Below are 14,281 nucleotides of genomic sequence, written 5' to 3'. Positions count from 1 at the left end.
CTCCACCAACTACAAAACCACCTTTTGTATTGCCATCAAATAATGATTTACCTCTATCTAATACTCATTTGTTTATACACTTTATTTCATGTTTTTTTTCATAAAATCAGAAGAAGATTAAATACTTTCCCCCCCCCCACTGGTCAAGCAGTCGTCACACATGCTGATCAGGCTGCTCGCTCATTCCGCAGAACTGTGCGTATACACTAGTACAATGCATGTACTCCGCTATCTTAGGTGGAGGGTGATGCTTTCTTAGCTTTCCAGCTGGACTTCTCGTGGTTTGCAGATGTACCGATGTATCAGGCTTTGGTTACTGTGCTGGACCTGAGAAAACTGCAAACTGTTCCAGTGACCATTGTACGAGCTTTGAATTTTGAGCAAGATTGAATTGAACTTTTATCACTAAAAGATCTTTTTCACTATTTTCAACTCAACTTTCAATTCTTTGTTAAATTGTCATTTTAAAGCTACACCTATCAAAGATGACATCATTCTGCTTAGTTGGGGTATAACACTAGACCATCATCACGGTTCGGTACCTAAGTCGTGACAGTTGGTTTCATTTTGGGTAAGGAAACCAAATGCACAACTTAAAACTGCTTAACTTTTGTGTACAGTGATCCCTCGTTTATCGTGGGGAATAGGTTCCCAAAATAGCCCGCTATAAGTGAAATCCACAAAGTGGCCAACTTTATTTGTTTGCAATTATTATATACAGTATGTTTTAAGGCTGTAAAACCCCTTACTTTATACACTTTTCTCAGACAAGCGTTAACATTTTGTCACATTTCTCTCAAATTTGATTTGAATTTTAATGCTCAACTTCCTAGGTTGGATTAAGTGTCTCAGTGTGACTGTGCGTCATCTTGGCGCCTTTCGGCTGTAGCGTTTTTGTATCCTTGTTAAAACATATTGCTCCTGCCGTCGTCCTCCTCCTCGTCCTACTATTTGAACCGAAGATTCATTTAGCCGGTTAGCTTCTTCTTCTTCTATTGTTTATTGGCTGTTAGTTAGCAGCTCAAGCAGTTAGCTAGCAACGGTATAAAGGAGACAGAGTGACAATGGTCTACAGCCAATCAGGACGCAGAACACAATGGGCGGGTTCTCCCTTGGCCAATAAGGACTGTTGTGGCTATTGCTGGCTATTGTCTACAGTGGGTTGCTAATATGCTCGTACAGGCACGTAAACACACTGAGAAGAGGTGCAGCTGCACACGTCTTCAATAGAGTACCTTGATAGAGAGAGTTACGACAACTGAGATTACGCCGCCATGTTGGGGCCAATTCAAGCGTGCACAGTACGACAATGCATTTTAAAAGTGGTATAAAGAATATTAAGGTATTCAATGTAATATCCATGAAATAACTGCAGTTTAGATTAAGTGCACGCAATGAGGTTCCCCGACCATACAGATCAAAATAAATCTAAAATTGGGCCAGATTATAAAGAGTATAATACGATTTTTATAATTTTTTTTTTCATTATTGCACTTCACATCTAACATTGAGAATTCCTTCTACAGTTTTGAAGCATTTTAAATGAAACTTAGGGTAAATGAGGACATTGGCATGAAGATGTGCAAGACATGTTTTTGTTTGTTTGTCGGACAAAGCGTTGCAATGGTAACTACAATTTAAACATAAGCAATCATTGTAATTTGTATTTGTGGAATTCACATTAAACATAAATTCACAACACCAAATACAACACATGGGACCAAACACACTCAATTGACCTACCTCGCACAGCTTTGAAGACGAGTTCGGCTTCCAGCCCAAACGGTTGATTTTATTCTCCCAAATTGTCCGTCTGCTGATATCTGAAGGGAATCTGTACAGCTTGAAACCCTTGTCGTGTCTATTTGTGCATCCAAATGCACAACAACCCGGCATTTTTGATGAATAAACAACAATACAGCCAAGAATACTGTTGTATTCTGTTGTATAAAGGCAAACGCAAATGCGAATTTGGCACCAAGATGGCTCCACAAGTCACGTGACCTTATTTTTTCGACTGTCATAACTCTCTCTATCAAGGGACTCTAGTCTTCAACTCTCACATGAGTATACACCACCCTCTACTGGTAGCAGTAGTAAATACAGTAACAGACACACAACATAGCACTGATAGATCGCACTAATGCATCACAAGGATGCAGAACACATAGCGTTCTTATGCTGTTAAAAAAATGTGCAAAATTGCACTTTAAAAATCCGGAAACAGCGAATCCACGAAAGCCAAGATGCAGCGAGGGAACACTGTACACTGCTTGAACTTTTTTGACTTTTTAAAATGAAACAAAAATCTGCAAAACTGTTTGCAGAAAATTGTATTTACAAATACAATCATTTGTATTTTCATCATCTATGATTTTTTTCTAGTAAAATTGCAACATATCTCTTAATTTTACGACATTCATCTCTTAAAATTAAAATAATAATTTCTTGTAGATTTGTGATTTTTTTTGCATTATTCTGACTGTATTCTCATAGAATTATTAGTTTTTAACTTTTTTTTCACTATTTTACGACTTTACTTTCTGATTTTATCAGAAATTTGTCTGATTTTTAAAAAATATTCTGATAAAATTTCTGAAAAAATTGTTACTTTTTCTCATAGAACTTTTTTTTCTCATAATATTACAACTTTCATGTCATAAAATTGCAATAAGAATGTATTGTAGACGTGAGATGTTTTTGTATTATTCCAACTCTTTTCTCAGAAAGGTATTACTTTTTCTTATAGAAGTACAAATTTGTTGTTATGTTACAACTTTGTCCAGTCCGAATATTTAAACAAATTTTGCAAACATTGCAAATTTCTTTCATAAAATTCTTACTCCTATAAAATGACAACTTTTTTTTCTAATTTTCAGACTTAAATCTAGTAAAATCCCTTCAGTTTTTTATTGGTTGAAGTAGTGCAGTATTAATAGTTTCAGCTGTACCGAACAATGGCGACACACTGCTTTTACCGTATCCACTTTTACTGTTTACGTATTTCACCGGGAACTGTTCCCAAACACTTGAATCACGGAAGACGTACGCCTCTGTGGCGTTAAACTGTTGATGATTATCATGTGACTTTCCATATGAGCACTATCATTGTGTATCATGGTGACAGGAAGTGTCATTTCAGGCCAGCAGGTTTGATATCGGTGCATCTCGACTATCATGAATGCTGCACTGCTGCCTCCTGATTGGCTGATCACTGTGCTAATTGCATGTTTTTTTTCTTTCTTTCTTGCACTCTCACCGCCTCCTGCCTGCTCCATCTTTCTTTCATTTGCTGCTGTCTTGTATTTCTGGGAATGAACGTTGATCGGGCCGTGGTGTTCCCCCGCCTGCCGCACTTTCTCTTGGCTGACTGTCGTCATTTTTACCGCTGCATGAAAAATCACAGCCCAACCGGCGGTTTTTCATCCCACCCCAGTCCCCAGACCTGTGTCAGTCCCCCAATTGTAGCCCTGCCCGCTCTCCTGAAGTTCGCCTGAACGGGTTGGGTCCCCGCACACCCAACTCTTTCCAACCCAAAATGGGCTCCCCCCTCATGCACCCTCGCACACAGACCCTCCCTGCCAAGCCCAAAGTGTCCGAGAAGCCTCTGCAGAGCACCAGGTCCAACCCGCTCCCCAATACCAGCCAGACTCCTCCCAAGTCTGAGCCCTCCACGCCCAACCAGCCTATAGCGCCCTGTATCCCCAACAGTCCCCGTGTGAGGCGACACCCTCCTCTTACTGTGCCCCCCAAGCTCTCCATCCCTCTGTCCCCTGTGCCCCCTATGTCCCCCCTGCGCCGCCACCACCTCCACCCTGACCACAATGGCAAATCTTTCCCCAACACGCAGGTGACCCCCCATCCTTCCCCCAGAGGGAGCCCTCTCCCCACTCCCAAAGGTACCCCGGTTCACACGCCAAAGGACAGCCCAACTGGCACGCCCAGTCCGACGCCGCCCCCCAGCCCGTCCATCGGGGGCATGCCCTGGAGAACACGCCTCAACTCCATCAAGAACAGCTTCCTGGGCTCGCCTCGTTTCCATCGTAGGAAAATGCAAGGTAGGGTTTGCTGGGCCGGTGTTCTGTTTGGGACTTATTATTATCATTTTATATTTGAATAGAGAGCACAGAGCCAAATATTTCTATTTTTATGCAACACATTTGTGGGGGAAAGAACAGCTAATAATTGAACAGTAAACCACATAAACCCAAAATGGAAGATAGTTTCATGTATTATTGTTATATATTATATCATTATTACATATATTTTATTATATAAATGTTTATAAAAATATATTGTTTTTTTATCTATGACGTAGTTATTACATATTTTTGTTAAAGATATTACTATTACAATTTTGATTCAAAAACGATTTAAAAACTGAACGATTCAATGGTGTATAAAGGATTCGATTCGATACAATCGACGCGCCAAGTCTGACGATTTGTTGATGTAGACATTAATCTTACATTATAAAATAAAGAAGTCCATTCTATAAAAATGACATTCTTACAGTATTTTCAAATGTGTAAAAGAGCACGTCATATCCTTGAGGCAGGGGTCCCTAACCAACGTGCCGCGGGAAACTTTCATGCGCAATGATAAAAAAAAAAAACTTTAAAAAATAAAATCTTTCAAAATAACTCCATCAAAAATTGTTATGTAAAGGGATATCAATTTTGGAAATATGGGCCATAATTTTATTCAAAAAATACTGTCCAATTAGAAATCCCATAGCATGTATAATGCTGTATAACTTTCACCCACGATGCACAGATAGACTATTATACTGTATTTTTCCCCTTTTTCTTTCACCAAATGCTGATACTGTGTGGGAAGGCGTAAATGCATTTGATTACATTATTGAGTGCTAATGAGCCTATTTGTGCAGTACACCTCTATGAAAAACAAACCCCAGGCTTATACTAGTGGATGGTGGGTCTGTATTCATTTAGTGCTTTCAGTTTTATGTTGTTCCTGTCATAGTTTTACACAATACATAATAAATAAGAAAAATCGGATTGCTGTAATGTGCGTATGTTTTTCCGACGTGTTAAAAATCTTTCCCTGTGACGAGCTAGCACGCTGCTAATGCTATCACTGCTAATGATATTTACAGCCATTCTCGCCTTTTATCATGGTCACATTGACACAAGCCCCCAAAATACAGTAGCTGTCCTCAGCTGTGCCTGCCCGTAACTAGCAGCGCGTAACCCAAAGTTTAGCTCGCAGTTCAAAGCAGAAAACCGCCGAGACGGCTCGCGTCTAAAAAACGTCAGTTGGGACACTTCTCTCTGGCAGTCGGCGTAATCAATTCAACTCACAGCGACAGTACATACAAATAACTTTGGTGTTGTTGAGGGAGCCATTTGCCAGGACTTTGAAGCTAAACTTACCATTCAAAGTACCCTTTTCTTTGCCCATTTCTTCTCAATATTTGTTCCAGGTTGTGGCTCCACATCCACTTCTACATTTCCTTAAACGGGCCAAGGGTCAAATGAGGCGTGCGCACGTTAATCGTGCGTAAGAAAATAATGTGCCATTAACAGGTTACTTTGACAGCCCTAGTTATTATTTATTGGGGGAATAAGGTAACAATATTATGACAATAAAGCCATAACAGGAGAATAAAATTCCCAAGAAGAGATTGAAAAAGAGTGTCATTTTAGTAGCACGTAGTTGAAATATTAAAGAAAACATTTTTTTTTTCAAAGTCGGAATATTATGAGAAACAAACAAAACAAAACGGAGTTGTAAGTTTTGGAAAATTTGATTGGGGAAAAAGTTATAATATAGGAATGCAGTCAAAATATGGGAATAAAGTCATAATATTTACAAAGATTATTTAAGAAGAAAGTTGAAATGTTGAAAAAAAAACCCAGCAAAAATTGGGAAAAAAAGAGCAAAGTTTATCCTAATAATAGGCTTTTTCACCTATATCACAAAGCTAAGATGCAGTTTTTTCTTGAAATAACTTCTTAGCATATCTTACAAAAGCTGCTTGTGGGGGTCACAATGCTTTAATGCTTAGTAGGGGATCAAATACCTACTGTATTTACTTCAGTTTGGTACAAATGAATGTACTTAATTTAAGTTTAACAATACATCCTCTTTCTATTAAAATAAAGCTAGCAAAAAATGGTGTACAGTATTCCCTCGCTTTATCACGATACACCTTTCGCTCACTCGCTGTTTCGCAGAATTTTATTAGTGCTTCTTTTTTTATTATTACAGTGTATGAACGTTGGTTACAGGCCAAGTCTGGCCCTTTAATAAGAATTGCATTGTGGGAAGTTGAGTGTCTATCTCTTCCCTCTCTAGTCTGTCAACACCACCAATTGTTTTCGGCATCCTGATTGGCTGAAGACCAGGGGTAGCCATTACGTCGATCGCGAGCTACCGGTAGATCGCCAAGGTAGTTTGGGTCGATCGCGTAAACGTCACTTTGTAGTTGTCATATGACATCAGTCAGCTGACATTAAGCTCCCCTCCTGATTCGCGCTTGCCCCCCCGCAGCGTTTCAAGTTACACACGAAGATGCAACTTTCATCTTTATTATTGTGATTATGGATGAACTAACTGTGCGATAAGATGTCCATATCTATAACAAAAGTTATCTGTTCACTTGTAGCGGCGAGTTACGTAGAAAAAAAGTGTATTGTTTACTGTCTTTGCTTCGCGTCATGAACTCTCCTACAGAAATCAGTGTTTTCTACACGTTCGCTTCTTAAACTATTATTTCATGATGAAAGTAAAAATGTGCCCATTGGTGAAACCTTTTCAATATGTTGCCTTGACTTCGGCTGCATTGTCTTTTGCATAATCATTTTAAATTCTTGTATATCGGTAATGTTTGATAGCAAATGCTAAGTGGATGTAATACATGAACTGTGTGCCCTAATGAACGTTACATAGACTATTTAGGAGTTATGTGGAATTGTCTTTATTTCCATATTGAAGTGAATTATGATAGCAACTACTTTGATTACCTGTAAACTTTGAAAATGTGAATGTGACATACTAATCATGAATATTTACAATAGAATTTCAGAGTTTACTGGTTACATTTTGCATATGTTATATGTTTTATAGAAAGAGATAGCTCATTTTGACTTGTACTTGCATGTTGTATAAGTGCATGCACTCCTGATATACATATATAACGTACATAAATACCTACTCATATTTTTTAAATAAATATAGTAAATATATATACTTTCTATATTTATAGTAGTAGGTAGATCTTTGGGACTTGGTCATTTTAAAAGTAGCTCGCAGGCTAAAAAAAGTGTGAGCACCCCTGCTGTAGACCATTGTCAATCAATCTCCTTCGCGCCGTCCTGCCATCATCGTTAGCTTGTAAATGAATCTTCGGTTCGTCTGCAGCAATATGTTTTAACAAGGATACAAAAACGCTACAGTACAGCAGAACGGCGCCAGGACGAAAAGACACGGTCACAGGAGTGAAATATGCGTGAGTGACTTCCAAATTTCTTGTGCCCAACCGGTATGTTGATTGTTAAAATTCAAATGAAGGTTTGACATTTTTTGAGTGTTTAAACAAGAGAGAAATGTCAGAAAATGTTATTGCCTGTCTGAGAAAAGTGTGTGGTGAGAGGTTTTACAGCCTTAAAACATATATAATAATTGGGAAAAAAATGAAGTTGGCTACTTCGCAGATTTAACTTATTGCGGCTATTTTGGGAACCTATCTCCAGCAATAAATGTGAGATCACCGTACTGTAGTGTTCATATTTTTGTTAGGGGTTAACTTAGTAAGTCAGTAGGGGATCAAATACTTCTTTCTTCTATTTTATATGAAATGAAATACGCACATTGACCAAATTGTTGTGATCCATAGTTCCCACGCAGGAGGACATGTCCAGTCTCACCCCTGACTCTTCCCCAGAGTGAGTATACAGTAATACACACTAATACATGAATGCAAAACAGTGAAGTTTTGTAGAACCTTGATGTTACGGCTGTGTTTTTGAATTTGCTTGACATTAACATGATCTTGTGTGATATGCTAGTGAGTTAAGTGTTTGGAAAGACAGTGGAATCTCAGTTACCGTACGTTGAAAATTGACGCCATTTTGCCATTTTTCAATGGTGTTTCTCACCTTCTTTATCTGGAGGTCCGACTCTAACCGAATCAAATTTTCCCATAAGAAATAATGTAAATCCAATTAATCCGTTTCAGAAAACCAAAAATATTAACACGTTATTATAGTTTTGCAATTTTAGTTTTACATGCAGAAAACAATTCAAAATGCATATAAATTACAGGGGACAGGGATAAATGAACATTTAAGGTTACTTTTACCTTCACTGAAAACGTGATTCATGACATAGTCGTTCCCAAAGACACGACGTGACAGCGAGATCAACACTTTCCTCTTCAATACCACTTTCCTGTTTTGTCATGAGTTATTTCTTTAATTCATTAGTGAAAGCAACTTTCTTTGGCTCCATTTTGTGTTATTGAGGTGATAAACACTATTAAATTCAAGAAATGGCTCAAAACAGGAAGCTGGTGTTGAAGTGGCTGAAGGTATTGATGTCGCTGCTTGATCGTGTCTCTGGGAACAATCAAGTCAAGATTCCCGTCTTCAATGAATGTAAAAGTAACCTTAGATGTTCATTTATACCTTTCATTCATCGTTTATATGTATTTAGAATTGTTTTCTGCATGTAAAACTAAAGATTGAAAAATTATAAAAACGTGTTTTTTGTTAGCATTTTTGGTTTTCTGGAACAAATTAATTGGGTTTACATTATGTCTTATGGGACAAATTGATTTGTTTCGAGTCGGACCTACTAGAACGGATTAATGACGCTAACCAAGGTTCCACTGTATTCCTCTCTCAGATTTGTAGATGACAATAAAATTCATATACATTGCATGTGTAAAGTGTCATTAATATTTGCAGCACAGTTTACTTGTAAGTGAAGTATGTTCACATATTTGGTGGTAGCGAATACAAAAAGCTACTTTGTCAAAGCTCCCTTGGTGGTACTCTGTATTATTTGTGTATTCTTTTCTACAGACTTGCAAAAAAGTCCTGGTTTGGTAACTTCATTAACCTGGAAAAGGAGGAGCAGATATTCATCGTCATCAAAGACAAACCTCTCAGCTCCATAAAGGCAGACATTGTCCACGCTTTCCTCTCTGTACGTTTACTTGGTAATGTTATGTAGATGATTGAACATTAGTATTATTTGCTATTATTAGTATTGTGTATGACTACAGGTATTATTATTATTATTATTAATTAGTAGTGTATATCATTATTATTTTTATAATAATGTTGTAGTCATGTTGTAATGCAGGTCATCTTGAATTTTAGTTTGATCAATACGTTGAGGGCCAATAAAATAGTATCTGATGGCACCTTGGATGTAAATGTAGATATGTTTCTTTCTAAAAGCTGTCAATTATGAAAATCTTGTGGATATCTTGTAGAAATCTTGTTATAAATGCAAAGTAGCATCCAAATCCTCTCGTACTTCCTACCTCATTTGTGTCCCCCCCCCCCCGCCTCAATGCTGTCAGGGTGGCTGCTGTGTTTGTGTTGACTCATCGAGTTATTCTGACATCCTCCGCCCTTTCCTTATCCTTAGATACCGAGTCTGAGCCATAGCGTCATATCCCAGACCAGCTTTCGAGCCGAGTACAAGTCCACGGCCGGTCCGACCGTTTTTCAAAAACCTGTGAAGTTCCAGGTAGACATCACGTACTCAGAGAGCAGTGGCGCCACCAAGGAGAACGGCATCTACTCCGTCACCTTCACACTGCTTTCAGGTCAGCCCTCTTAGCGACTCATCAGCCATGAAATCAAGTACACGCTTGAAAACATGGCTGTGTAGAGTCACAACACTATGGCCTGGATAGTTTTTGGACTCAGACATGAGTGTTGTGAATGCTGTGCAAAAACGATTTAAATGCAAGTAATAATAATCATCACTAAAAGTGTCCAAAACAACAAAAACTTCATCTTAAAGCTGGAAAGCAAGCAACAGTTAGGAAACTGAGCAATGAGGCAGTCCAGGAAGACTCTGGAGAAACAGGAAAAAGTCACCAAATAAAGCCTACCTGTAACAAAGGACAAAAAAAAGACTACAAATTCAAAAGATAAATACGGAAACTAGTGATGAGTAACAGAGTAGCAAGAAAGTAGTGGCACAGAAGGAGAACTGAGGTCGACGTGAGGGAGGGCAGGAGGAATAATCTGGCGTCTTCCTGGTGCGGACCCATGTTTGCTCCGTCCCAGTCACCAGGCAAAGCTGCCAGAAACACACAGCAGAGGACAGGACGTGAGCAAAATAAGAGTCTGTTGGGATGCAGACCATGACCTCAGTGGAATAACAAGATTTTGTTGAATCATCAGGTCCAAGCCGACGTTTCAAGCGCGTGGTGGAGATCATTCAGACCCAGCTGCTGAGTTCCAGTGAACAGCCTGGCACCCAGCCACAGATCTCTGGTAAGTTGACCACGCCCTCTTCATCACATGTCACAGCAAAGCTGCACTTGAGGACTAGCGCAGCTTTAACCCACACGGCTTGGCTCAGAACCCCGCTTCTGCACACAGCATAGCATGCACGCCCATGTGCATGGACCTGCCAGCATACCATGCAGGATGAGATACCTCATGGGCTCTAATGTATGTCCTACTTCAATCCATCCATCTCCAAAAGAAAGCACATCTTCACTCACATGTGCAAATACTTGAGCACAGGCTGTGATTTAGCTTTTTTTTTGTGATTTGCATATTTTGGGGAAGTGATGAGGATGCTCATTTAAACTTTGAACAATGCTGTAACGTCTATAGAGTTTGATGGGCTGCCTATAGACAGATGGATTTTTGTACAGTATAAACAAATCTATGTGTCCAACTGTCTTTGTTAGTGTTCCCTGTGTCGTATCTGTCCCTATTGACTTGATGGTGGTTCCCTCTGGTGGTGAAACCTAGTAACAACCCGTCACCCTTTGCTTATGACATTGTATTGTATACATATTGCATACGTGTTTGTATTGCACACAGTCAACACACGTGTACTGCTGGCAGGCCAAAACATAGTCTGCATTTTGGACATGAATCAATGATATCATTGATATTATAAAAATGACAACTATTTAGTTGGCTTACTGATTTTTAAAAGTGATGTGCCTGAAATGAAATTAAGCTTTTTTTCAGGAATGAAGGATAATATAACGTACATCTTCAATGATTTTTAAAAAACAGAATTGGCTGCATGTCTTTTATCCATATACATTAATCCCTCGCCACTTTGCGCTTCGGATTTAATTTCAAAACGGTTTACTATTAGTCCAAAAATATGCATATTTGAAATTTTAAATGAAGTATTTTCAAGCATAAAAAATGGCAAAATGAACTAAAATACAAATATGAGTTATGAATGAAAGGGATTAATGAACATTTATGGTTACTTTTAGATTATGTGATTCCATGTGATTGCTCATGGCTACAACATAAGCCAAAATGGGGCCAAAGAAAGTTGCAAAGGCAGCTTTTCAAGAAAGAACGTGAATAACAAATGACTCATAGCAAAACACGAATGTGGTGTCCATGTTGATCTGCCATTTAGTGTTTTTGTCAATACATCTTCAATAAAGGTAAAAGTAAGCTTGAATGTTCATTTATCCCTTTCATTCCTCATTTACTTCCATTTAGAATTGTTTTATGCATGTAAAACTATAATAACTTTGTCAACCGCTGACGACATCATAGACGGGCGACAGAGTTGACTTCCACTTCCTTTTTCCATGTATTAGCAAGCACCTAACAAGGACGTTTTGTGATAAAAATATGTTAAGAACACACTTGGACTCATGCAGTGATTTAATAATACGACAAGACGTGCACCATATTGTACGCTAACCAGAGAACATTCTCTAACTGAGGAAAAATGTTGCCGGTTTATTTTTTACGTTAATCAAAAACACTCTAATATGGATGTTCCACTGTAATATGATATGGATGAATAGAATTGAACAGGGGTGTCCAAACTTTCCACCGAGAGTCGCATATTGAAAAATCAAAGGATGCAATGGCTACTTTGATATTTTGGAAAGCAACTCATTTAGATATGCTAAGAAGTTATATGCATGTTTCAAGAAAACTGCAGCTCAGCTTTGTGAGACATGTGGAAAAGCGTATTATCAGTATAAACTTCGCTTTTTGCTCTTTTTTTCCCCTTTTTTGCTGTTTTGTTATGATCTTTTTCTCTTAATAATTTTACTTTATTGTCATACAAATACAGCTGTTTTAAACTTTTCCATATATTTCATCTTCTTTATAATATTACAAGTTTATTATTGTAAAAAGAAATTGCTAGAATGCAACATTTTGCTCTTAATATTTTTACTTAATTCTTGTAAAATTACAGCTTTTTTTCAATTTCTGCTGCTGTTGTTATTTTGTTATTTTCCACTATTTCAATTTTCCTCTAGTAAATTTTCTTTTCGTAATTATGACTTTATTCCCAGAATATTTTGTCTTGATATCTTGTAATATTATAACTTTTTCCACAGTCTAATTTTCTAAAAATTACAACTTTATTTGTTGTTTTGTTTATCATATTACGACCAAAAATTTTTTTTAATTCAACGTTATGCTACTAAAATTACATTATTTCTATATTATTACATTATTCCCGTAAAATTACAACTTTTTCTTGTTAGATTAAAATGTTTTACCCTTAATATTTTTATTTTATTCTTGTAAAATTACTGCTGACTTTTCCATTTTTTATGTTTTTTTTCGTTTTAGTTTTCTTTGTTAAATTCTATTTTTAGTATGTGCCGCGGGGCAATAAAAAAGCAGCCGCAGGTTGCAAATGGACCCTGAGCCAAACTTTGGATACCCCTGGAATAGAATCTAACTTTATTGTCATCGTAACGTGTGGCATGCACCACAAAATGAAAGTGTCAAAGTTCATTGCAGCAAACACCCTCAACATTCAACAGTGGATTCTAAAAATATCTCAAGAAGAATACGAGGAATGATGACAGTCTTGGCCAAAAATCTTTCCAGTCAAATGCAAAGTTGCAGTAGAAGAATTGCCCTGCCATTCTCTGCACAAGGAAACTCCACCAAAGCACCACATCGATGTGCATCCTCCGTCTCTGTGTTCCTGTTGCTCATCCCCTGCCCGTGCACGCTTGCTTCTTGTCATCCTCAGCGTCCCACGTGGATGATCTGCATGCTTCTCACGCGGAACACCAGCATGGCAAGTTTGCCAGGATTGGTGTGTGTTACCATATGTTCTCAACGGCAGCATGCTTGCTATACTCTCCTTTGTGTTGGAACACGTCACATGGCTGAATGTTTGAACGGATGGAAGTTCTCTGCAATCCAATCCAAACCTATCTAGATGTTGCCATACGGCGCTAGCCATTTCACACATCATGTTCAGTATTTCCAACAGCTTTGTAGTTACAGTATGTAGGAAGTGTGATAGTAGTCCAAAATAATAGTATTTCAAGGTAATAGTGATGCAAATATATTTTCTAAATGAGCCATGGTGCTAGCACAGTAGCTACCGTAAGAACTCAATCGAATGTAAGATGATTAGTCATGCCTGGAGAGTGAGGCGCAAGGATGATGTAACGAAAAGGTGACTATTGTGTAAAAAAAAAGAGTCAAGGTCGCCAGTTGACATTAATCATGCTGTTCTATCTACCCTTCATGGCCGAAAAATTTTGCTGCCGTATGACACCAATCCACCTGTCAATCTTGCAATCTATCCTTCCCGCACTTGTGAACACGTGCGGTGTCTACTATGATGCAGACCCTGCATCTACCTGTGGTGGTGCAGAGGGAGCTGAGCCGAAAGGCAATGCTCGCAATTTACTGGTCGATCTATATTCCTACCCTTCCCTATGGTCATGAGCTTTGGATAGTGACCGAAATGACAAGATCACATTGGAGAGACTATGTCTCAACTGGCCTGGAAATGCCTCAGGATCCGCAGGGAGGAGCTGGATGAAGCAGAGTGGGAAGTCTGGCTTCCCTGCATAGGCTGCTGCCCTCGCAACCCGCCCCCGGATAAGTGGGGGGGTAAAATACTCCATTTTTGTAGTGTCATTGTCAAATTTGAAATGGGATTGGTTAAGAACTCAAGCTTTGTGCCTATTGTGTTTTCCAGTCCGTAGCTACCTAGACAAATCCTTCAAAACTCTTTTTTTGTCATTGTCGGTAGCACTTACTGACTGTTGGGGATAAAAATTTTGCTTTCAAAAGAGCCCAAAGCCATG

General features: G+C 38.5%; 1 protein-coding gene across 5 annotated transcripts in view; it reads left to right on the top strand.

Moving 5' to 3' along the window:
* LOC129178186 (serine/threonine-protein kinase BRSK2-like) overlaps positions 1 to 14,281 on the top strand; it is a 122,479-nt gene that overhangs the window by 59,348 nt on the left and 48,850 nt on the right. For 4 of the 5 annotated variants that reach the window (XM_054770166.1, XM_054770167.1, XM_054770164.1 and 1 more), the window contains 5 exons: positions 3,407 to 4,058; positions 7,862 to 7,910; positions 9,051 to 9,174; positions 9,625 to 9,805; positions 10,392 to 10,484. In XM_054770166.1, coding sequence (XP_054626141.1) covers positions 3,407 to 4,058; positions 7,862 to 7,910; positions 9,051 to 9,174; positions 9,625 to 9,805; positions 10,392 to 10,484 — 1,099 coding nt within the window. The remainder of the gene's footprint in view (positions 1 to 3,406; positions 4,059 to 7,861; positions 7,911 to 9,050; positions 9,175 to 9,624; positions 9,806 to 10,391; positions 10,485 to 14,281) is intronic. The other variant, XM_054770168.1, reaches the window with a different exon arrangement.

This window comes from Dunckerocampus dactyliophorus, chromosome 3, assembly GCF_027744805.1.
Source record: "Dunckerocampus dactyliophorus isolate RoL2022-P2 chromosome 3, RoL_Ddac_1.1, whole genome shotgun sequence".
Classification (NCBI taxonomy): domain Eukaryota; kingdom Metazoa; phylum Chordata; class Actinopteri; order Syngnathiformes; family Syngnathidae; genus Dunckerocampus; species Dunckerocampus dactyliophorus.
Note: the sequence above shows the minus strand (reverse complement) of the source record. Positions and strands in the feature narration are given on the sequence as shown.